We start from the raw sequence: 22,475 nt of genomic DNA, 5'->3' as shown, positions 1-22,475 counted from the left end.
GTTATTGAGTCAGCAAGCACATTAATTGTAATAGCGTTGACAGTTTCATTGGGCAGTTTGTTCCATAATGTTATAGTAGATGGAAAGTAACTAAACTTGTATGAATCTTTCCTTGAAAATGGTACTGTCAGTTTATAGTCATGACCTCTGGTAATTCCATGGATATAATCAGATCTACAATTCGGTAAATAATCTTGTACATCGTTTGTAGCCTAATAGTACCTCTGCGATGGTTTAGTCTGCTCCATTTAAGTTTATTATCTCGGTTACACTATAGCTACTTGTGTGGCAGTAATCCTTCATTGCAAATCTTGCAGCCCTTCGTTGAACTGATTCCAGTTTATCAGTATTGCGCTTTGTACGAGGAGACCAAGAGCAGACAGTGTATTCTAGAATTGGACATATGTAGGTAAGGTAGGCATCAGATTTTATTTCACATTTGCATGCATGACTACAAGTTTCTCTTTAAAAAAAGCTAAGGTGCTGTTTTCCTTTTTGATACTAAGTCAATGTGTTTATTGAAGTTTAGCTTGGAGTTGATAATGACTACCATCTGGACAAATTAGAGGTCAAAATGGGGCTGATGGCCAATGAGGTAGTAATAATTATCCCCTAGATACCTAATTATGTTGTATCCAACAGTTGCCAATCCCCAATGTTAATTACCAATGATGTAATGCACCTATCAATATTATGCCCCACCACCCCCCTCCCGGGAAAAGGTGGGGATTTGACTTTTTCAAAAATCAAATTCCCCACCCGTGGGGCATGACGAGTGGTCAAATTCCCACGTAGTGTACGTTGGGAAAGCCGTAGGTTATTCTTGCAGGAGGTACATAGCTTATAAAATCAATCAAGTGCTAAAACATTTGAACAGCCATGTACGCTCGGGAGGGGGGGTAGTGGGGCTTAACATTGATAGGTGCATAAGCCATCATAGTATACCCAGGGTTCAACCCAGGTGTGCATTATAAAAGGACATCAGCAATCTATTTGTCATTTGCATAATAGACAAGCGCACACAGTTACCCATCAATTATCTGTTGCCTTTAACTCGGCTTATCAGACTTCACAGTCATGCACGACACGACTCAAGTATCGATTCTAATTATAGCGCTCAGTAATATGCATGTAGCTAATTATTTCACTGTTATTTACTAGCGCCCCATTTAGGCATGTGATATACACGTACCGATTTAATTGATACTTGAGAAGGAGCGTATTTGGTGCAGGTATGTTATCATATTATACTGCATATAAATAGAATTATTGGCTATAGTATCAGTAGTGTACCAATACAGTAGAAACTGCGTCATTCATGTATTTTCGCTCTAGTTAGTTCAGTATATCTATGGTTTTAGCTACACGCACGGTGTCGGGAATGAAAAAGGAAAAAGTAGGTATCCTATAGCTTGCACATCTCTTTAGACTACATGCTACCTATAGCTAGCGTAATAATAGAATATTTGGGTTGAGGCACTAGTGCCTTTGATTGACAAAAGGAGGTGGTCACGTCCATAGACCACAAATCGCCACACCCAACGTTGAGTTATATATAGCTAGAAAGAATTGATGACCTTTCCCTGTAAACCGCAAGAATTAGGCTCGCGTGGGCAGACCCACTCTTCGCACGGCGCTTATCGATTGACAATTATAAGCACCTAGCTGCGAGATGGTCTGGTCATAGTATAGTTCGAATAGGGGAGTGTATAAACAGTGGAATGGACTACTGGAATGGTGGAATGGAATTTTTTAAAGTTCAATATCATTTTTTTACATCCAAATAAGTACAACTCCTCCCCTTATGTAAGCAAATAAATAGGATTCCCCTTGAAGTCAGCTCTTTTTCCTCACCACAACACTTGTATGACTTAAAACTCAATACTTTATTACTTGTGTGAAACTAACTGGTTCAGTTCAGTGTGCAACATGGCATTGCCACAATGAACTTGGCTTAAATTTTGTTTTCTGACATAATTGTGGCAAAGGCTCATTGTAAGCGCTTACAAAATAGTCCTGTTTCACTTTACCCAAAGATTTTCGCTTAGGCTCCTATAGGTTAGTGGTAAACACCTCGTACAGGCTCTGCCTTCTGTGTTCGTCCTCCAGTGCCTAACTGGTTTAGTTGATAATAAATGAACACTTCATTATACAGTGAATGTACTTTCACAATGCATTCATGTAATCAGCTAGCTAGCTAACTTTTTATCATTTGGGAACAAGGGTTAAGTCAGGAGTCTTCTTAGTGCTCCCAATAAACTGCTATTGTGCTTGTTCATAACTTACTTTACAGTACAATATATTGGTAAACTTTGTCTATGGTGAGGTGAATTATGCTAAAAGAGCTGACTTCAAGGGGAATCCTATTTATTTGGATTTAAAAAATGATATTGAACTTTTAAAAAATCCATTCCACCATTCCAGTATTCCACCATTCCAGTAGTCCATTCCACTGTTTATACACTCCCTTCGAATAGCTAAGTTGTTCTGACACCCTGAGCTTTTACAGGTGATAATGAAACACCTGGCTAACTTTCATTACACCACGTCATTTTGCAGGTTAATAGAAAATTCCTTTCTCTGTTGACATTAAGCCACCAGTCCGTAATATGACGTGGCGGAAAAAAAAAAAAGACCATGTGTTTCATTATCACCCTGAAAAAGCTCAGGGTGTCAGAACAACTTTACTATTCAAATACCGTATAGTCTAAATATTTTGAGGGGGGAAATTTTCGCTGATTTCGCAGTTTTAGGGGTTAGCTAGCTACCAGTGAAAATTTTATCCTTTAAAATACTTAGACCTTGTTTACTTGTTTAGCTAGTCACCACTGGATCACCAGTCCAGTCTGCCCTAGGCAGCACCCAATGCTGATAGTAGGGCTGAATCAGAATTCCCGACCTCTGTTTGCAAGTCCGATTTGCAGCAATCTTGCTCAACCTCGAAAAATTTGCCAATAGAAATATTTAGGCTATACGGTATACCAGACCCTCTCGCAGCTAGGCGCTTATGATTATGATTAAAATTTAATATGGGTAAAGGCACAGCCTGAATAATTATCAATGGATAAGCGCCATGTGAAGAATGGGTGGCCACGCGAGACCGCGCAAGAATATAACAAACGTCTGGCTTCTATTTTGTCCAATAAGTGGGGGGATAATTACTCGGTTACTTTAGGCTGGCTCCGTTGCTGTCTTTCCTTTTCTTTGCTGCGTTCTGCTATTGCATGTATCCGTGGTGCAGCGTTGTAAGTGGGCCGGGTCATCTGGATTATCCGGGTCATTTGGGTCACATTTTGTCTGAGTCTTATCCACTTCACTGAATATCTGGATCTGACCTGGATGAGATCATGTGTGACTATAAGTTAACAAGCTCGATTGTATTGATGGAAATGCAGTTGTAAACACTCAAGAAACTTACGTGGAGCCACACCCACCATTCAGGAATATACTTTGCTGTCTGTGTGGGGTATGTAGAGCCACGCTCAGTTATCGGAATTGTACCAGCTGTGCTCTGTGGGCATGCATGCATCACCAGATCCGTGTTGCTACTTGAAATGTAGGTAACTAACTTCAGGAAATTCTGTTGCAGCATTTAAACTTACGTGGAGACATACCCGCTTGATAATACGTAGCTACTCACTTCTTGCAAGCAATTTTTTTTAGTGTAAAAAATGTAGGGCTGACTATCTAACACATGGTGCACACCCCTATTTTAATTAAACCTGGTCACATGTGGGTCAGATCTGGGTCCCATCTGGATTACTATTCAGGTCAGTGGGTCAAACGGGTCAACAGTACTGACCCACTTACAACGCTGCCATGGTGATCGCGGTCATCATCCGGTCACTTTGACAGAACTCCACCTCCAATGGCCGGGATCTAGTTAGGGTGGAATCACGTTTAAGGAACTGATTTTACTTAGAGTTTTGCTACTTGTGTGTTGTTATTACAATTTTATACTTCCAAAAAAAATGCTATTAGCTACAAGAGTTAGGCCACATACAGTAGCTAAACTTAAGGCAGTGGTTACTGAGCCGAAAATCGGTTCAATAAGTCGGACTCGCTATTGAGACAAAAAAGGGACCTAAAGGTGAAGAAGAAACCAAAGCTGAGCCCGAGCCTAACCCTAATGCTAATAGTACTTCCCGAGCTTGACCCTAAAGTCAAATGCTTGGGGAAACTACTAGACGCTAAAATTAAAAAAACCTTTTGGTTTAGTAACAACTTCCTAAATTTAATTATTAGTTTCTTATCCCCGCCTGCACCGCCGTTTTTCTTACCTCATCAAGAATTTTTTGCACCACTGGTGGCTTAGTGCAGCCATCCAGCACCTTTTAAAGTTGGTACCTTGCTAGAGCAGTCTAAGAAAACTACATTCTGGGTCATTTTAGCTAGCTAATTCAGCTATCTAGTTAATAAAAAATAAAATAAAAATCTGCCCTCCTGCACTGGCATTTTGAGTGCAGGAGGATGAGAAACTAATAATTAAGTTTATGTGGCCTTATAATATTTGTGGACCACTACCCATGCAATGCAGATCTTGCAATAAATGAAGGACCTTTTCCTGTATGATCCTGCAAAAACACTGCAGGATCCTGTAGGATTCAACCTTTTTCCTGCAAGATTTTTTTCTTGCAATAAAAAAGGACCTTTTCTGTGTATGTAGCCTGAGCTACAGGGGTCTGGTCAGGATTTATTATTTCTTGATAGCCGGTCTTAAACATGTCAGTTTGTCTGTCAAAACCTAAACTGAAATCGTATTTGTGGGATCATTTCCTGAGAAACTTTGATGAGAACATATAGCTGTGGCTTTATAGCCACAAACATGCATGTAGAGAGTTCACTCCCATAAATATGAACTGTAGAGCAACATTGTTTGGAAGCCATACACTTTCCGGATTTTGCCCTCTGTGTTGCAAGAAGTAGTGAACCCATGTGCATCCTACACGTGCACTAGATGCCAGATAGTTGACCCTTAACTTAATTATTTATCTGTTCCTGTAGCTAGCTTCATAAGTCAAATAAAATAGGTGATGCTATTTTGTTCCCTAGTCTGGTCTTACGCAGTCACTAATGTAATTTTATATGGTATAGCAAGTGTATTATCATACATGCAGTTTATAAACGTTAAGATGTCAGGACAACCACCTTATCCACCTGCTGAAGGAGCTTATCCATCTGCTGAAGGAAGTTACCCACCTGCTGAAGAAGGTTATATACCACCTCCACAAACTGGACAAGTACCACCGCAAGCTGGATACCCACCTCCACAAACTGGATACCCACCTCCACAAACTGGATACCCACCTCCACAAACTGGATACCCACCTCCACAAACTGGACAAGCACCACCGCAAGGTGGATACCCACCTCCACAGACAGCACCTGCACCTCAACAAACTCAAGTATGACACCTACCTTTTATTACAAACTAGCAATCATTACAGTGTGTAACATGTATACAGAACACCACTGTGGTAGTGCAGCAACCACAAGCAACTACAGTTACTAATGTTCATGTGAGTTACATCAAGTCGTATAACATTCCATTATCTCCCTACAGTTTGGTGCTAATCCCATGTCTTACAACTGTCATATCTGCCACACCCAACAAGTCACCAGGGTTAATTACAAGAGTGGACTATTAACTTGGTTAATAGTACTGGTGCTCTTTGGCTTGGGCTTCATCTGCTGTCTGTTTTGGCCATTTTGTTGTGTACCACTTTGCATTAGTGGCACCAAGGATGCTTACCACACCTGTCCCAATTGCAACAATCAAGTTGGAGTATATAAGCGCATTGGGTAAAGATGAAGTAAGACAATGAGTGGACATAGCTACAGTACACGTACTCTAGTTTCACAAATTGTGTACATGTGTATTGCACAGTATATTATAATGTGGTGTTATAGCTACCATGATACTGATGCAGGATAGTTACAAAATATATATCGAATGACCTGTGCAGTGGTGGATCTAGGATTTTAAAAAGGGGGTTTCTGAAAGTTTGTATAGCTGAATAAGGTATCTGATGACATTTCTTCAGTAATTTTTGAGATTTTAGAAGCTCTGAGATTGGATTGTAGGCTACTCTTAGTTAGCAATTACAATAAATCCAATGTTTTACACTGTAAATACTATAGCTAACTATATAGGCAGATGATGAGTATAAGCTGTAGCTTTGATTGCTGTATTAGAATAGTTACTTAATAACTGCTCTATTAGAGTATCTCGATCGTTTTTAATGCAGTAGGAGATGAAAAGTGAAGTGTTGCTGAGGGTTTAATAACTATAAATGGCCATGGGGTGAGTTAAGTGCAGCTGTATGCATGCTACTGAAATACAGTGGTATATAGTCGTTTGTCAGTACAACAATGTTTATGTATTTAGACTGCCACTGAGCTAAATTTAAAATGGGGTTTCTGTTGAAACCCCAGAAACCCATTTAATCCGTCACTGCTGTGGCCATATCAATATACTCGCTGACCAATCTAAAACTATAGCCTGCATGATCACATGTTTAATGGTGTGATGCCAACACCAACATGGTTTAATTAAATCTTTACAAATGCTGAACATATTCATATGGCTTTTGAAATACCTTTCTTCGGAGATTTTTGCAATGTATCAATGAATTTATTAACACATATAGTGCACTATCCAATGTATTTATGGACATTTGTATAGTGAACATCAATAGTATAAGTGTTTGTCTTCAACTCAAAGAAGTACTCAATAAACTCTCTAATAGAACATTCACAGATTTTTGGAAATGAATATCACCTGAGTTGGCCAATTAAGGGATGTGGCAGCCGTTTCCATCGCGAGTCATCATCCCTTCTTATTTATTTATTATCAAACTGGGTAGGCAGCACTGCTGATACACCCAGGAAAAAAAGAAATAATTTACAATTAGATGAGTTAATTAGATGCTAGATTGAAATATAGTTAATGAATCAGATGCTGGAGGTAATGTGTTCCATTCCACATTGAGTACAGATATCAGAGAACTTATTCCATAAGATGTTAATCGGGGTAGTGGGTGGGTAATTGATGACAAAATCTTTGCAAAGTGACTGAATGGATTGTCTAATATGATTGAAATCAGCTTTGGTTGCATAGTATAATATTATAATGCTGTGATTAATTCTGTAATATTGTGACTGGTTTCCAGGATATTTAGTAGTCATGAACTTGCAAAAAAGTTCATGCACAAAAATGTAGCTATAAGAAAATAAATTAGAGTAGGGACAGTGTATAGAACTGCAATAAAAAGCACAGAAACAAGCTGGATCGGAGTAGTACCAAGAGTTCATAATAATTATATGTTATGAACTCCTGGTAGTACATAATGTCCAATAAGAAGTGAATATCTCTATTTTGAATGTAGCACAGTAGGGATATTCACTTCTTATTGTTTTATTTTAACATTACATACTACTCCAATCCAGCTTGTTTCAATGCTTTTTATTGCAGTGCTATACACTGTCCCCACTCTAATTTAAAATTCCTAATTTTTTGTTGTATTTGTAACCTAGTCTGCCAATGTTGAGTTTTCCTTGTGAAAGTCATGTAGGTGGCCTCATCAATTCCTGGTATATGGTCAAAGAAATGGCAGCAACAGTTACAGCTTATATTCAAAGGGAAGAGCCAGTATATTTTAAACTTAAGATGGGACCACTTTTGCGCATGTACTATGTGCACCATCAATCAGTCAAGAAAACACCAATCTTCTTTTGTGTTTACATGCATCATGATATCGGTGACCAAATAAGGATATCTCACTTATGACTGACTATTATACATATCACATTCCAGAATACTGTAACTTCTTTTTGGACCACATACAAGCATGTAAATAGGCTCATGTATTTTATGCGACCGGATGTGCAAAAAAGGGTATTCGATGCAAGTGCAATGCAATTCTGTCCAAAATGAAGCCAAACTATGCTCATTCAATTACTGTAATTCGCTTATTTTTGTGCAAAAATTTTTCGTGTAAGAATATTTTCATGATTTATGTAAATGACTGCTCTATTAGAGTAGTTCGATCTTGTATAAAAATTTTGTGCAAGAAATTTTCGCATAAATTTTGAATACGAAAATTATTTTACAACGGAAAAAAAGCAAATTACAGTATCATAATACTTACTGATGATCAATTTATGAGATGGCTGCTTGTGCAATTTTATGGCTCATTGAAATTTACAGGGAAAATAAACCAGAAACAATATTTAAACAGCAAGTTTGTTGTAACAGCTATAAGTTGGCAAAGCAGATGAGTTCTAACAAGTATAAATTGGAGACTAGCTTGCATAGATTATGCCACAACCTGGTTTACATTATTGAAGTTAACACTCAAGACATCTTTGAAATCATTGAATTATTAATATAGCATTTTTAAAGATTGAGACCCTACTATATGGGATATCATACATCTTATGAGCAGTTTGTTACTACATGCAAATACACAGTGTATTATAGTTGTAGGATGCATACATCAGCCATCATAATTTTGTAAGAGTATATAAAAAGTTTGTTGTACATTGGGAAGTGAATCAAGTGATACACATCGATGTAGCAATACCACTAGGCAAACTGATCCAGAGTAGACCTCAACCTATAAAATAATATGTACCAGTTAAAACAAGGTTAATCACGACTCACAGATTTTGTAAAACTGTGTGGTCAATTTTCTGAAGTTTTTGCAGCCATATTCTAATCCCCTCCTCCTCTAGACAGTTTTGCCGATGAACACAACCTACATATGTATAATAATTTGACACTAATTTTCAAGTGACCGTAGAAACAAAAAGCAAAGATGTTAAAAAGTGCCTGAGGCTATACAGTGGAACCTTTTTTAATGGACCCACCCTATAAAGGACACTGTACATTTAACTTCCTTATAAAGGAAAGTTACTGAAGTCCCTATAGACCTTTACCAATACAATTTTACCTCTGAAAGAGGACAACCTCCTTATAACAGTAAAATTTCACTAAAATTGGTTGGTCCCAAAGTGTCCGTTAAATAGAGGTTCCACTGTAGTATGTACGCGTTGAGCTGAATCCTCAAAAACATATAATAACTCATGGATGCAACTACACACGATCTTGAAATTTGGCTCATTTGTAGTACTGTTTGACCCGCTAAAAATAATTCAAAAGCTTTTTATTCAAATGTCCAACATAATGTTTATGGCCAATCAAAATTTCACCATATGTATGAGGAAGCCATAAAACCATAGTATCCATTACAGTCCTTTCCCCAACTTGTAATCGAGCCAAACCATATGTGCCTGTTTTTGACACCTTTGCTGTCACCACTAATCATCTGATTGGCTGAAATGTTAACTCTCTTGAGAAAAATCTATTTTTAATTTTAGCTGTTTTTCAGGATCCAGCTCAACCAGTACATACTATAAATAGATGCTAGGCTCATTTAAATGTCAGGTCCAAAATCCCTGTATCAAATGGTACTGTACCGTTTAAGTAGAGATGGTGGTGAAAATATTGCATGCCACCCAAAACTCCACCTTTAAAAATCATCCTAGGAGCATTTATGCCATGAAAATCACCTCTACAGAATAGTACTAGTCCGTATAATACATAAAACAACATTAAATACAACAAAGCACTTACAGGTGGCTGGATATAAAAATTTTAAAAAGCGGCAAAACTTGAATTTTAGTCTCACTGCATCACTGCCTCACTGACCAGTCGCAAGGCTAGAGGCCAAACGAAGCAGCGCACGGCCACCATTTTATGCCACAATTACAAACTCAACAGTGGGATGAGCCTTTTGGGGTTCCGATGAGTGTAGGCCCTTTGTGCCTTGTCTTTTATCTTCAATCAGGCTGCCTGTCTTCATCCAACGAAACCACATCAGGTAGTTAATTTTCCAAATCAACACTTTAACATAATATAGACACCACAGAATTATTTCAGAGCTGGATTTCAGAAGCGCTTCAGTCCCGGCACTACTATAAGAGATATACTATCTAGATATTTGCAAGTTCACCATTGGGATCCTGTTTGTGATAGGTTCGTGACCATGCCCATCAATTAAAGACTAGGTGGACTAATAGCGATAGAGTACAGAGACCATACCTCTTAACCAATCTAGCTGTTTGCTTAACAGTAAACAAGATGACATGACCTCACCCCTTATTGATCTAGCTAGCTGCACACCTCTTGGCTGACTCGAGATATACTCTAATACAACAGTCACTCTAATATAACAAAAAAATTAAGCAAACTAAAAAAATGTTAATATACAAATGAAGTAGGTATCTATGCAACAAAAAGTGAAACAAGAGATGAATGATGGTATTACAGCATAGCTCAGTGGGAAAGTTCCTACTTTGCCACATTTGCTATCAGTGTTGGGCGTAACATGCTACTTTTGTAATGCGTTATGTAATATTATTACCTAATGCAGTAATGAAGTAATACAATGTGCTACATTTCCAATGCCAGTAATATCTAACGGATAGTTACTTCACATAAGTAATGTGTTACTAAAGTAGTGCATAACTACCCATTACTGTAATATTATTACCTAACAAAGTACTATCGTGTTACTTAATCAGCGACTTGCTGCAATATTATTACTTAACAAAGTACTAACGCATTACTTAACTACTTAACTAACGCATTAGTGTAATACTATTACCTAACGAAGTACCTTTATATGTACATTGTGTAATATGTAATTGGGGCGAGCCTGAGTGAGCCCCACACTAGCGAGTCAACGGTGTAATGGACCTGTTTACAAAAAATTACGATAAGAAACGGAGTCAATGTGTAATGGACCCGTAATAAGACAATAAATTACGATATAAAGCGGATACCTTACACTTGCTCCAGCGTAATGATTCATATCACAATAAATCAACGGCGTAGATTACTGCCTTCCCATATTTGGCGATGTGTAATGGACCACATCACGAGAATTACCGGCCTAGATTACTGCTTTCCCATATTTGGCGATGTGTAATGGACCATATAACGGGATTTACCGGCGTAGATTACTGCTTTCCCATATTTGGCGATGTGTAATGGACCATACCACGGGATTTACCGGCCTAGATTACTGCTTTCCCATATTTGGCGATGTGTAATGGACCATATCACGGGATTTACCGGCCTAGATTACTACTTTCCCATATTTGGCGATGTGTAATGGACCATATCACGGCATTTACCGGTGTAGATTACTGCCCTCGTTACTGCCCGGCCACGTGCAATGGATGCAGATGAACGCCTTCGACGCAGGAGAGAGCAGTACAGGCGCAGAAGAGATAGAGAAACCCCTGAAGATGCAGAAAGAAGAAGGTGTAGAGACAGGGAGTATATGAGACGGCGAAGAGCAGGGATGACAGCGGAGCAGAGGAGAATTGAAAGAACTAGAAATGCACTGCCCTCCCCACAAATCCCTATGCAATTTAATCGGGAAGTTCCATCATTTAATGATCCTGCCGTCATAAGAAAGATGTGTGAGTTTCACGAGGGCCTACTCAATTTAGAATTTTCATGCTGTGTAGTCTGTATGGAACGTTTCCTTTCCATATCCGTTAATGCTATGAACGTTTGTAAAAGATGCACAACGGATAAACATTTGCCAAAATTGTATTCTGAGGACAACAACATGGATCCAGGCCCAGTACCACCCGAACTTGCTGTAAGTGTGCCATTGTTTAGGCCACTCCAATTGGTAATTATGTTTCTGGTCCTTTAAAAATTATTTTTAGGTGCGGGCAGGCGGAATTCAGCAACAAAGCAACAATGAAGTGACTGCTCAATTAGAGTATTTTTGTGATTTACTGACTTTTCTATTAGAGTATATCGATCCGTACTATGCACTTCGCCCATTTCTTGTAGGCTTTCACTGATAAAATACAAATTATGACACTTAGATAGTTAGATTTACCATACTTGTTGCAGCCCAATATTTGTTTCTGAAATCCAGGTTTTTCAAAAAGCTGATGCGGGCATTTACCCATGTATTTCTGAAATTTCACTTTCTCCAAAAAAGGATGCGGGCGGTGGACCAGAAACATAATTACCAATTGGAATGGCCTTATTTAAACCTACACATTTGTGTATTTAACATTAGTAATCGTTGTTGCCTTGTAAAAGTTTAAGCTAATTAATAATAGGAGAATAACGCTATATTGAGGTTTTGCAGGACACGTTCCCAAGTAAGCATTCAAAATATGGAACATAGTCAGATATAAATAACACAATTTTACCGTATTCGATTTAGGAGAACTACATTGTTGTAATTGTAATTAGATTTATTTCACCTTTATAGCTAATTAACACATTGATTTCTAGCAAGTTATTTCATTCTTATTTGTACCGAGTACCAAAAAATCTACATGCAACTAGCTATACTATAACAAACTAAGTGTAATAGTTAAAGAATGTCCAACTTCCTGAATTCCCAAATAGCTTATTATGGTTTCTTTTAGATCTCCTTAGATCCTACAGTTGACTTATCAATAAAAGCATCAAGCTTGTACTGATACAGGTAAAATCCATGAGCAATATGAACTATTCATACAACTCGTAAGGTCTATAGTAGTTTGCACTGCCATCAATACTTCAAAGTTATCAGGCTCGCCCCACGATGCTGTTTGCATCTGTCTAGTATAACATATTACTAGTTACTTTTAAACTGAAGTAATATACCGTTACAGTAGCGCATTTCAATACAGTGGCAGTAACGAGTAATAAGTAATATATTACTTTTTAAAAGTAGTAGCCCAACACTGTTTGCTATAACCAATTATTTTGCTCAATACCAAAGTAGGGACTTTCCCACTGAGCTATGCTGTAATATCATCATTCATCTCTTGTTTCACTTTTTGTTGCATAGATCCCTACTTCATTTTTAAATTAACAATTTATTTAAAATAATAGTATTTTAATTCCTAGGCAGATAAAGATGGTACAGTTTGTTATGCACCACAAATTGAAGTACTGTTAGTAGAACTTACCATGGCAGTCTCCTCTGGTGAGATGTTTGACAATTTGTACACATGCGACAAGTAACTGAATGCTTGTTTGAGGGTGTTGCTGGAAAGGAATGGTATAAACAATGACTCATTGTTAACATATGTATGCTACTCACTAGCAACTCTGCTAACTTTTGCATGAGAAGTTCACTCTCAATTATAATGTCTTTAGTCTCACAAGTTCCATCTGATAAGTTGTTCACCAACATTAAAATCTGAAAAAATGGCAAACAGTGTTGACTAAAATACCCCTCATCATAACATAACAATATTTCTTACTTGTTGAACTATTGCTTCTGATCCTGTACCCAAATAAGATAATAGCACAGGAAATAGTTGTTTGTTGTAAGCAGTGAAGATATCAACAATCTGTAATGATAATTCAATATCACTACCTAAACCAACAAATGCACACTGCATACTTCTTTACTGGATGATAAGTTTACCATGAGACCTAACACCTTCAAGACTACCGATTCATCTGATTGTTGAGACAGCAAGCTGCACACAATAGTAACAAACAATAATATAGGATCCTCTGATAAGTCAGTGTGTGGTTTCCTTATACAAGTAATAGGACCTCAATAATCCAAACAGTATAAGTGACTGCTCTATTAGAGTATTTTGTGATTAGATGAACATTTTATTAGAGTAGTTGAATGGAACTCTCTCAGGGGTGTATATAGACAGGATTTTTTTGAAGGGGGTTTGGATTTAAAGTGGATCTTAAGGAGGGGGGGAGGAGGGGTACTTTCCCTAGACCATGTGTGAATAAAAATGATGTATACGCAAAATGTACCTTTAGGCAGTAACATTAAAAGGTGCTGTTTGTGCTTCTAACTAGCTAAAACCTACACACTGCTGTTTATGCAGCTTATAGAAACTAGAAAACTATTGTAAAACTAACTAATCTTCACTTCCAGACAGCAGCATACTGACAGCCAACTTCAATTTCCTAGCACACGGAAGCCCTCCACACTAGAGTCCTTTAGTTGGCAATACTTCTTTCCAGCTATACATTATTCTCGGCCGGTCCTCCTGTTGATCGACTTGGCTTGTACTCCAATATGTTTGAGACATCACGTGCCCACAACATGTAACAAAATAAAAAACCATTCATTAGGTAAATATGCATCAACAATTCGCAGTTTGTGCTAACCTGACACATGTATAACACGACCACTCAAGTTTAGCAGCTGCTGCCTTGTAATATGTCTCAATCAACCATTGAACAGTCCTTCGCCATTTCACTTGCGCCATTTCAACCATGCATCATGTGTGCAATTGATCACGTGATGCAATAGATATGATTTACAATGGTTCTGCATTAATGTAATGTGACCCCCAAGAGTAGGGTTGGGCGATACACCCGGTATGATAGTAACAAGGTGATACTACAGCTGGCAATAACCAATACCGCCCTGTTTTTGAAAAACCACCCTGTTTTTGAAAAACCACCATACCATATATAAACCATTATTGTTACACATGTTAACAATGCCATATTGTACTTGTCAATCAGTATTTCGGCCTCCTTGTACTAGCAAACAAGCCTAACCGGTGCACTACTACATGAAGCGACCCACTAATTATTAGAATACATGTGAGGCGAGGCAAGCGTACTGGATGCAGCACTACTGTGATTGTGGGATAAAAATTCTGGCTTCACATTAGTAAGCCTTAGTAAATTATCTGTTAGCTATATCCATAGAAACTAGCCATGTCTCATATGCCATGCTCTCCAAATTCCTTGTGGTTGTGGTAGCTGGTAAACAGAGTTCACCCATACAAATATACTGTGTAAACAGTTTTGAGTATACTTGCTATAATTCATTTCAATACCTTGATATTTACAATAATAAGCTCCACAATAACTGTGGTAAGAAATTTTCAATATCACCCAACCCTACTCAAGAGTAGCCCAATGGGCAAGTAGCTACCGGAGGACTCCAGGACTGTAAGATTTGGTGTGATTTTTAATTTAAAAAAATTCTGCCTCTGAAAGGGTGGTTCATCCGAACCATCCAAACTCCGCCCTTGACTCTGTATATTAACCAATGCAATGCCATATCAAAACCCGCAAGTTTTATGAAAATAATTAATTTTAAAACTTAGCTTCTTTGTGACATATATTTTAAAACTGTTTGTCACATCTTTTTGCACCCCATCACATGGCCAAGTATACCAAATGATTGCTTCTAAATAAAGAACACTATGAGACTTGAAGCAGTGAAATCGGATTAATGCAGACTAAATTATGAATACAAGCTTAGTTTTATTGTTGTTTAAATATAATATAACTAGAAGGTTTTTAATTAGACAGTTTTTTCACAGCTCCTAGTTATTGTAACATAGCAGTAAATGTGTCATTTAGGGGGGTTGGGGGAGAGGGGGTGGTGGAACTTGCCCCCCTTGACCAACTTCCCTCCATTAAACTTAAAGCAAAATTAAACTGCTGCATACTGCATCAGAAGAACCTGAGAGAGTCAGTCTGAAATACAAAAATTTCTTGGCAGGCATATGGTTACTGAGAATGCAGTAGAAGCAATAATACGAGAGTCTAAAATGCAAAAATTTCCTGGAGCGGCATGTTATTCTCAGATACCTAAGAATGCACCAGAAGCAATCTAAAATATTATCTGGTGGGTATGTCATTCTCAAGTACCTGAAGATGCACCAGTAGCAATTTAGGACAGTCTAACATCCAAAAATTTCTGTAATGGCATGTTGTTCTCAAGTACGTGCAAAAATACCAGAAGCATTCTGAGTGTCTAAATAATAGTTAGACATCGAAACACAGGGTTCTATGGAATTTAGAAACCCAAAAGGGCCTGTGCTGTAGCGCACGAGTGAAGCGAAGGCGCTACTACAGGGCTGAGGGTTTCTAAATTCCGTAGAACCCTGTGTTTCGATGTCTAACTAATTTAGACAACAGCTCATTCATGTACCTTCGCTGCTGCTTGTTGTACGTTCCCAGCTGCTTGTAACACAAGAAATATAGTGTTCATGAGTAGAACAAGCCCCTGTAATTTGTAATATCCAGTTAACGCCCATACATTGCCAATGTTACAGGCACATTGCCAATGTTACAGGCACGTAATTGTGGTGTTTTGTATTGCCTGCAGACACAGGGATCTATTGAGACATGAACAAGGAATCTATAGGATTTAGATACCTGTAAGTAGCCAATGAAATTTGAGTATTTCACCTTGCTGTAGTCTAAGATATAGGCATGTTCACAAACCCTGTGTGCATAAAAGTAAGCACACAGATCTTTAAAATTCTTGCAATGCCTGAAGGTCATGTGCTTCCATCCAATCAATCACAGTCTTATTTTGTCCAGCATTTACCACCTAGTGCTGGGGATGCTGGCAAGGGGTGTTGGCAACCCGGGAAAAAAAATTAGAAGGTTATTTTTAAAACTAGTTTAGTTTCACATGCATGCATTATATTGGCCTTGTATATCAAAAGTATCACCTACTAATGGCGAATAAAATGATGTGTCAGACCTCTCAACTCTCATGATTTGGTCATGAGACACACAATATCAGCCTTGATATCATGACCACTCGTTGATCTCATGATTTTCAATAAAATTTCCTTAGGCATGCTAAATCTCCTTGATTTAAGCCCCAAAACATCTTGTAGACCAGGTATCACGTGATCATTTAATTAGATAGTGGGGCGCCTCTGGAATTTTTGGCGGTTTTCCATATTTTTGACCATGTCATGATCGAGTGAATACACAGTCAAACTCAATGAACTGAGCGTCATTTGAATGTGAAGAAATCCTTTGAGAAAAGATTCAGCAGACATTTGAGGTAAAGAATAAACGGGTGAAATCTTAATTAATACCTACCAGTGATGTTATTATTACGTACAAATGTTTATTGCTTAATTTCAGCTGTTGCGAGGTGCATCATTGTGCAGAGAATATGTGCTGAGAGTATGTGCTGAACCATAGATTACCGAGAGAGTCTATGGCTGAACACTGAATCCACTGCTGGATACTGATTACTCAAGAAATGAGAGATGATTTCAATGATGAATCACTGCTGAACTAGTGCATCATAAGTTAAAAGACTGATATCACGTGATTCAACAATGGAGCAACGATAGTAAGTTCTTATCATAGAGTAGGCTACACTATAGCATAGAAATATAAGCTGTGGTAAACAGCAGTGTTGCACCCACATAGCTAGCTAGCTGTGTCTTTTAAACATTTTTTGCTAAAACAAATTTATGTGCATGAGCCCCATCACAAAGATGGTGGGCTTCACAGTTGCATGGGGATGGGTGGCTGGCTTTCTCACGACCAGGTCTGCTTCCAGTTTGAGAGGTTTATTGTATTTCAAGGCACTGCCTATAGACTTAGACATAATGGTATGGCAGCAGTCCTTAATATCTAAACAAATTCAGTTATTACTTTTGTGATTGAACTGACAGACAGGTGTTTGGATAATGGAGGACCTACTGTACTTCCCACTGTGAAAGTGGCAATATATTTGATTAAAAAATTACGTCAAAATTAATACCAGTGATCACGTACATATACAGTACATACAAAATGGTTCTTACATGATGATTTTCTCTATGCCAATCAAATCCAATATTGTACACTTGAGTTTCAAGTCAGCTTCCATTGTAGCGTTCTAGAGTATAACAAGTACGTACAATAGCATAGTTAACCAATGTCAAAAGAATACTGAATATACCGTAAAACTTCATTTATTGGCCACCTCTTTAATAACACTATCTCATTATATTTACCACCTCTAGTCGGTCCCAATGACAGCTAAGATGTACTTAATAAGGCCTCCTTGTTATTGAGGGTAAAATATTATTATGGTTCATAGTACAAGGAAAATTTTAAGGGATTGTAGAAATAAAAAGAGGAAGGTTGCCTATACCTGAAGATATACATACCATTGGACCTCATTCAGTTTATACATGACTGAATTATACCATGACTGACTGAATTATACCATGACTGACTGAATTACTGACTGAATTGTACCATGACTGAATTAGAGAATAAACGTCCAATAGTATAGCTGCAGGTGTAGATGACCTCCCTAGTTTCATTACTTTCTGTCCTTACTCAAATATAAAATTTTCTATTTTAAACCAGGCGTATTGCATGTGCCTGGTTCCTGAAATTGGTTTGGCAAAACTGTGTGTCTGTGTGTCTGTCCGAGCAAATAGGCTTTGAGCTACAGCAAATAGACTTTATTCACTGAATAAAGGTTGTTTACATACAGTACTAAAGTTAAGTTTAGCTTTCTGTTTTCATTGTGTTTACTTGAAGGGTGTGTGGTCAGTAAATGAAACCACTGAACCAGGTGATACAGTGTGGTGGGGGCTAGCCTACATGCTGTAAAAGGCATATAATGAATGCGTAAAACAACATAACAGACCTTGTAAGTTACCAAGGATGGCGTATCTTCTCAAGTTGAAATGGGGCATATCCCCTTTGTATGGGAATGAAAATAAACAGCAGCCATGATGCATTGTGTAGAGAATTTGCGTATGAAAACACGATAGACAAACTACAAAACAATAAAGAAGATACTTCTTTGTGTAATTTGTGGTTTAAAGTGGTATGTTCGAGTTACACTTCCTTAGCGATGCATGGCAATGTAATTGACGAAAACAAAATAATTGGTGAATTATGAAATATGTTTAATTCTAAAACAAGGTGAGAAACAAAGCTAATCGCATGCTGTGTGTTAATTTAATTTATAAGAACAGTGTTTACTGGGCGCCTAGTTTTTAGAAGTGCTGTAGCACAGTATCAACTTGTCTCTTGTACTAGTTTGTTTACCTTTTTGTACTTCATTATACTGGTAAACCTATTGCATGCAACAAGGCACCAGACACATTATAAAAAACACTAATCATGCAACTGAATGAACGAATGCCTCGATACTTACGTAAGTGGTATAGCATTCTGCTTCATTTTCAGCACGTTCCACCTGTCACATACGTAGCATTACAAGGGAAGAAAAAACAATATGAGAAGCCTCCATAATCAATCGAGTACTACAGAATATATGAAAAATTTAAATTTTCAGCACAGAAGGCACGGCACGTTACCGCAAATCAACACTTAAACGGTAGAAGAAAAATAAATGATACATGCAGTGTAGTTGCTGTGGTAGGCAAATAAGACTTGTCTCGGGCTGAACAGTGAAGAGATCAAGCTCATAGTGTTAACATAGTTGAGTTATGCTTGGCTGAAGGCATCAGTCAGTTAGGTAGTCAGTTAGGCCTAATCATATTAATTATATGTTTCATGGACTATTTGCCCTCTAGTAGTGACCAGGAATTGATAAAATGTCAATTCAGCTGCAACTGGCTACATATTCCCGCTCTATTAAAGTATCTTGATCGATGTTTACAGGTGCATGTGTTAAAGTCCTCTTGCAATAAAGTCAGTGAGCTCAATTTCCCATTTTGCTACTATACCTGTTACTGTTTGCACAATATTTAAGAGTCTACAGCCACATTAGCACTATTTACAAGAGATCACGTGATTTGCATTTGTTTTTGAGTTGGCTAAAACACTGACCCGCTGCATCCGATTAATATAATAATGGCCTTTATAGAAAATTAAAATTTAATGGAAATTTGTTGGGTCACTCTGAAGGAATTTTGGGTTTGATTATGCCAAGCTGTGTGAAACCCTAATTGAACTTAAAATTCCTAATTTTTTTTTGTGTTTGTTAATTTCAGGGGGCCAACGGATAGAACAATTAGCAAAACAAGAGACACAACAATGACATTTTCCAGTAGAGCATACCATGGATTGAAGATGAGACTGTGTATTAGCTAAGGATATTCACTTAGTAACTACATATATATCAAAATGCTCCCTATGGACTAAGGAACCTGAATGAAGTGTTTTTCAAAAGTTTACTCAGCGCATAAGTTATTAGATTGATCCGCCATATGGTGGTTATGACAGTTACAGGGATATCCCCTTCTAGCTAAAATAGGCTACTAGTATATTGAAAACTTATTTATTTAAAAATGAGGTACGGATTAAAGCAATAAAAGTTATTGAGACAAGATGTATAAATGATGGTGGTGCAACATAACCCTGTGGGAAATTTGCTACACTAGCATGTCTCCGCAATTATTTTGTTCAATGCCAAAGTAGCCACAGGGCTATGTTAAAATACCATCATTCATCTTTTGTTTCAATAGCTATTATTGCTTGGATCCCTACTTCATTTTAAAATAGCTTGTAACACGTGACTGTTCTATTAGAATATTGAACATGGCTGTTGTATTAGAGTGACTGTTTTAGGAGAGTATCTTTAGTGGGCCTAGAACAACTGGCCTATGCAAGGGGTGTAATCTTTTTCACCATGCTACTAGTAAGAGGTTTGATTGATATGATCTATCACAATAAGTACAGCTACATCACTACGGGGTGCACTGCAGCACTCAATCACTATTGGTGCTGCTAGACTGTAAAGAGGGATGGTCAATCCTTATGTGCAGCTACATATCAGTACAGCGTCTACTAGCTAGTGATACCTCTTAGAGCAGCGTGAGTGCCTTAAATAAATAATTTTGTGGCAACTGCGTAAATACAGAGAGTCAATGCAGAAAATTATTGCCTTGATGTGCATAAAAGTTATGACGACCAACCAGCCAACCAGCTGGCTGGCAGGCAGCAGGCAGGTAGGCGGGCAGACAAGCGGGTGGGCGGGCAGGCAAGCAGGCAGGCAGCAGATTAGCCCCCCTTCACAGAATTATTTCCTGGTAGCCTACCAAGCTATGATAAGCCACTTTATGATTGTTTTATGCCCATATAGCCCATTGTGAAAGAAATTTATAACGTCTTCAGGAATTTGCTCCCTGTAATTTCAAGCTGGAACCAATAAACCACCTTGAAATGAAAGCTTATCTACTTGAAAGGTTAATACTGCCATTGAACAACCTTCATTTCTCACATACAGCCTGCTTATACATAGTATAAGTCAGTTTGTTTATGTGGGTGCAGAAAGACAAACATGCACGCTTTGGGAAAACAATTTAGGAAACCAGATGTGTGTCCACAGCCAGTCTGCAGCCAGCTGTGGGTGTGTCTCTTTAAAAGGGTGGCAATGAACACCTACAGTGAACAAAAAAAAAAACAAGCTGACTTCTGTGATTTGAACCGATGCACACCAGATTCCCCACCCACGAGTACTGTTTATCACTGCACCATCAGTTCACTGTCACTTACAATACGCATACTGCAGAAACAAAATATTGGTGATTTACACATGGCTAGTTAATCAGAGTTAACATAAGGTAGTGATGTGGGCTGTACTGGGGCTTGCTAGTATTCATTACTGGAGTAGCGCATGCGCAGTGCTTGACATGAGGCTCACCAACAAGCTATCACCTACTGATCTATGTGATTTCCTCCGACGTGAGTGACAGCGATAACCAGAAGGAAGCCACCCAGTGCCATGACTATGACCACCGAGATATCCAGAAGGAAGTTCACCAATTCTCTGCAGAACAGATCGTAGTCATTGAACAGATGATGGTCAAAGGCACTGGGTGTGACCAAGGAGCAACAGAAGAGCAAAGGCGGAGCAGGGATTGCAGTCACAAAGGAGCAGGTCATGGGTGAGCGATGGGTGTTAGCAATGTTTTTTTCTCGTGTGCCTTGCAGGTCTGACTGTCACAGCGGCAGGTGTTCAGGGAATTGTTCGATTGGTGGGCCAAAGCAAGAGGTTTGGAAGATCAAGTGCTGGGCAGGTTTTCCCACTTGAGCGTTGTGGGCAAGCTAGTGACATGGGCTCGTGAAGCAACCAGTGGAACGCAATGGCGTTTGGGGCCCCCTGGAGTAAAGTGTCTCTGGGAAGGGTTATGGGTTTGGTTCCTATTGTTTAACACTGGCAGGTGGTAACATACTGTCACATGGTTGTGATTACAAGGCTCTGTGTGTGTGTGTGTGTGTGTGTGTGTGTGTGTGTGGAGGGGGGGGGGGGGGGTAGAAGAGGGGGTTTTCTAGGTAACCTCAGGCTACCCTGAGCTAATGGTAAAACTATATATGCATGCCTATCCCTATGAAGAGGATGGAGGGCTGCTTATGAGCTTGGGACAAAGGTCTGAGGGGTAATGCACGATGGTGCAGTACTGGTTTGGAGCTAGGGGTACTACTACCTGCATTTTGTTTCTGTGTAAGCCAGAGGTTGGGACAGATGCCCAGCTGCAATGGGTGAATGTCACTTTAGATCACCAAATGGAATCTGCAGCTAAAAATACACTGCTAGAAGTCACAGTTCCTTCCCAGGGTTGGAAAAGGGAAACCCCCGCCCTTCTTATTGGCAGCACCTCAACAGTCCCGTCAAAGCTGGTCCAGTGCATATGGGACCTGGACTTCATTGAGCTGGAAGAGCTACTCCCCTCTAATAAAATAATCCAGGCTCTGGAGGAAGGGGTTATCTCAA

The 22,475-nt window shown here is 38.6% G+C and overlaps 2 protein-coding genes across 4 annotated transcripts in view; one reads left to right on the top strand and one right to left on the bottom strand.

The window, feature by feature from the left end:
- Positions 1 to 1,118: 1,118 nt before the first annotated feature.
- LOC136240752 (lipopolysaccharide-induced tumor necrosis factor-alpha factor homolog) lies at positions 1,119 to 5,919 on the top strand. The gene is made up of 4 exons (XM_066031792.1): positions 1,119 to 1,232; positions 5,118 to 5,405; positions 5,466 to 5,519; positions 5,564 to 5,919. The coding sequence occupies exons 2-4, from the start codon at positions 5,133 to 5,135 to the stop codon at positions 5,804 to 5,806; spliced, it is 570 nt and encodes a 189-aa protein (XP_065887864.1). The 5' UTR covers positions 1,119 to 1,232; positions 5,118 to 5,132; the 3' UTR covers positions 5,807 to 5,919.
- Positions 5,920 to 8,366: 2,447 nt separating this feature from the next.
- LOC136240369 (armadillo repeat-containing protein 8-like) overlaps positions 8,367 to 22,475 on the bottom strand; it is a 43,286-nt gene continuing 29,177 nt past the window's right edge. For all 3 annotated transcript variants that reach the window (XM_066031324.1, XM_066031325.1, XM_066031326.1), the window contains 7 exons: positions 17,596 to 17,669; positions 13,440 to 13,518; positions 13,297 to 13,386; positions 13,134 to 13,232; positions 13,000 to 13,078; positions 8,666 to 8,759; positions 8,367 to 8,618 (listed from right to left, as the gene is read on the bottom strand). In XM_066031324.1, the coding sequence (XP_065887396.1) occupies positions 8,588 to 8,618; positions 8,666 to 8,759; positions 13,000 to 13,078; positions 13,134 to 13,232; positions 13,297 to 13,386; positions 13,440 to 13,518; positions 17,596 to 17,669 (546 nt within the window). In that variant the 3' untranslated portion in view covers positions 8,367 to 8,587. The remainder of the gene's footprint in view (positions 8,619 to 8,665; positions 8,760 to 12,999; positions 13,079 to 13,133; positions 13,233 to 13,296; positions 13,387 to 13,439; positions 13,519 to 17,595; positions 17,670 to 22,475) is intronic.

The sequence above is a fragment of the Dysidea avara genome, chromosome 12, assembly GCF_963678975.1.
Source record: "Dysidea avara chromosome 12, odDysAvar1.4, whole genome shotgun sequence".
Taxonomy (NCBI): domain Eukaryota; kingdom Metazoa; phylum Porifera; class Demospongiae; order Dictyoceratida; family Dysideidae; genus Dysidea; species Dysidea avara.
This window is presented reverse-complemented; position numbering and strand designations above follow the sequence as displayed.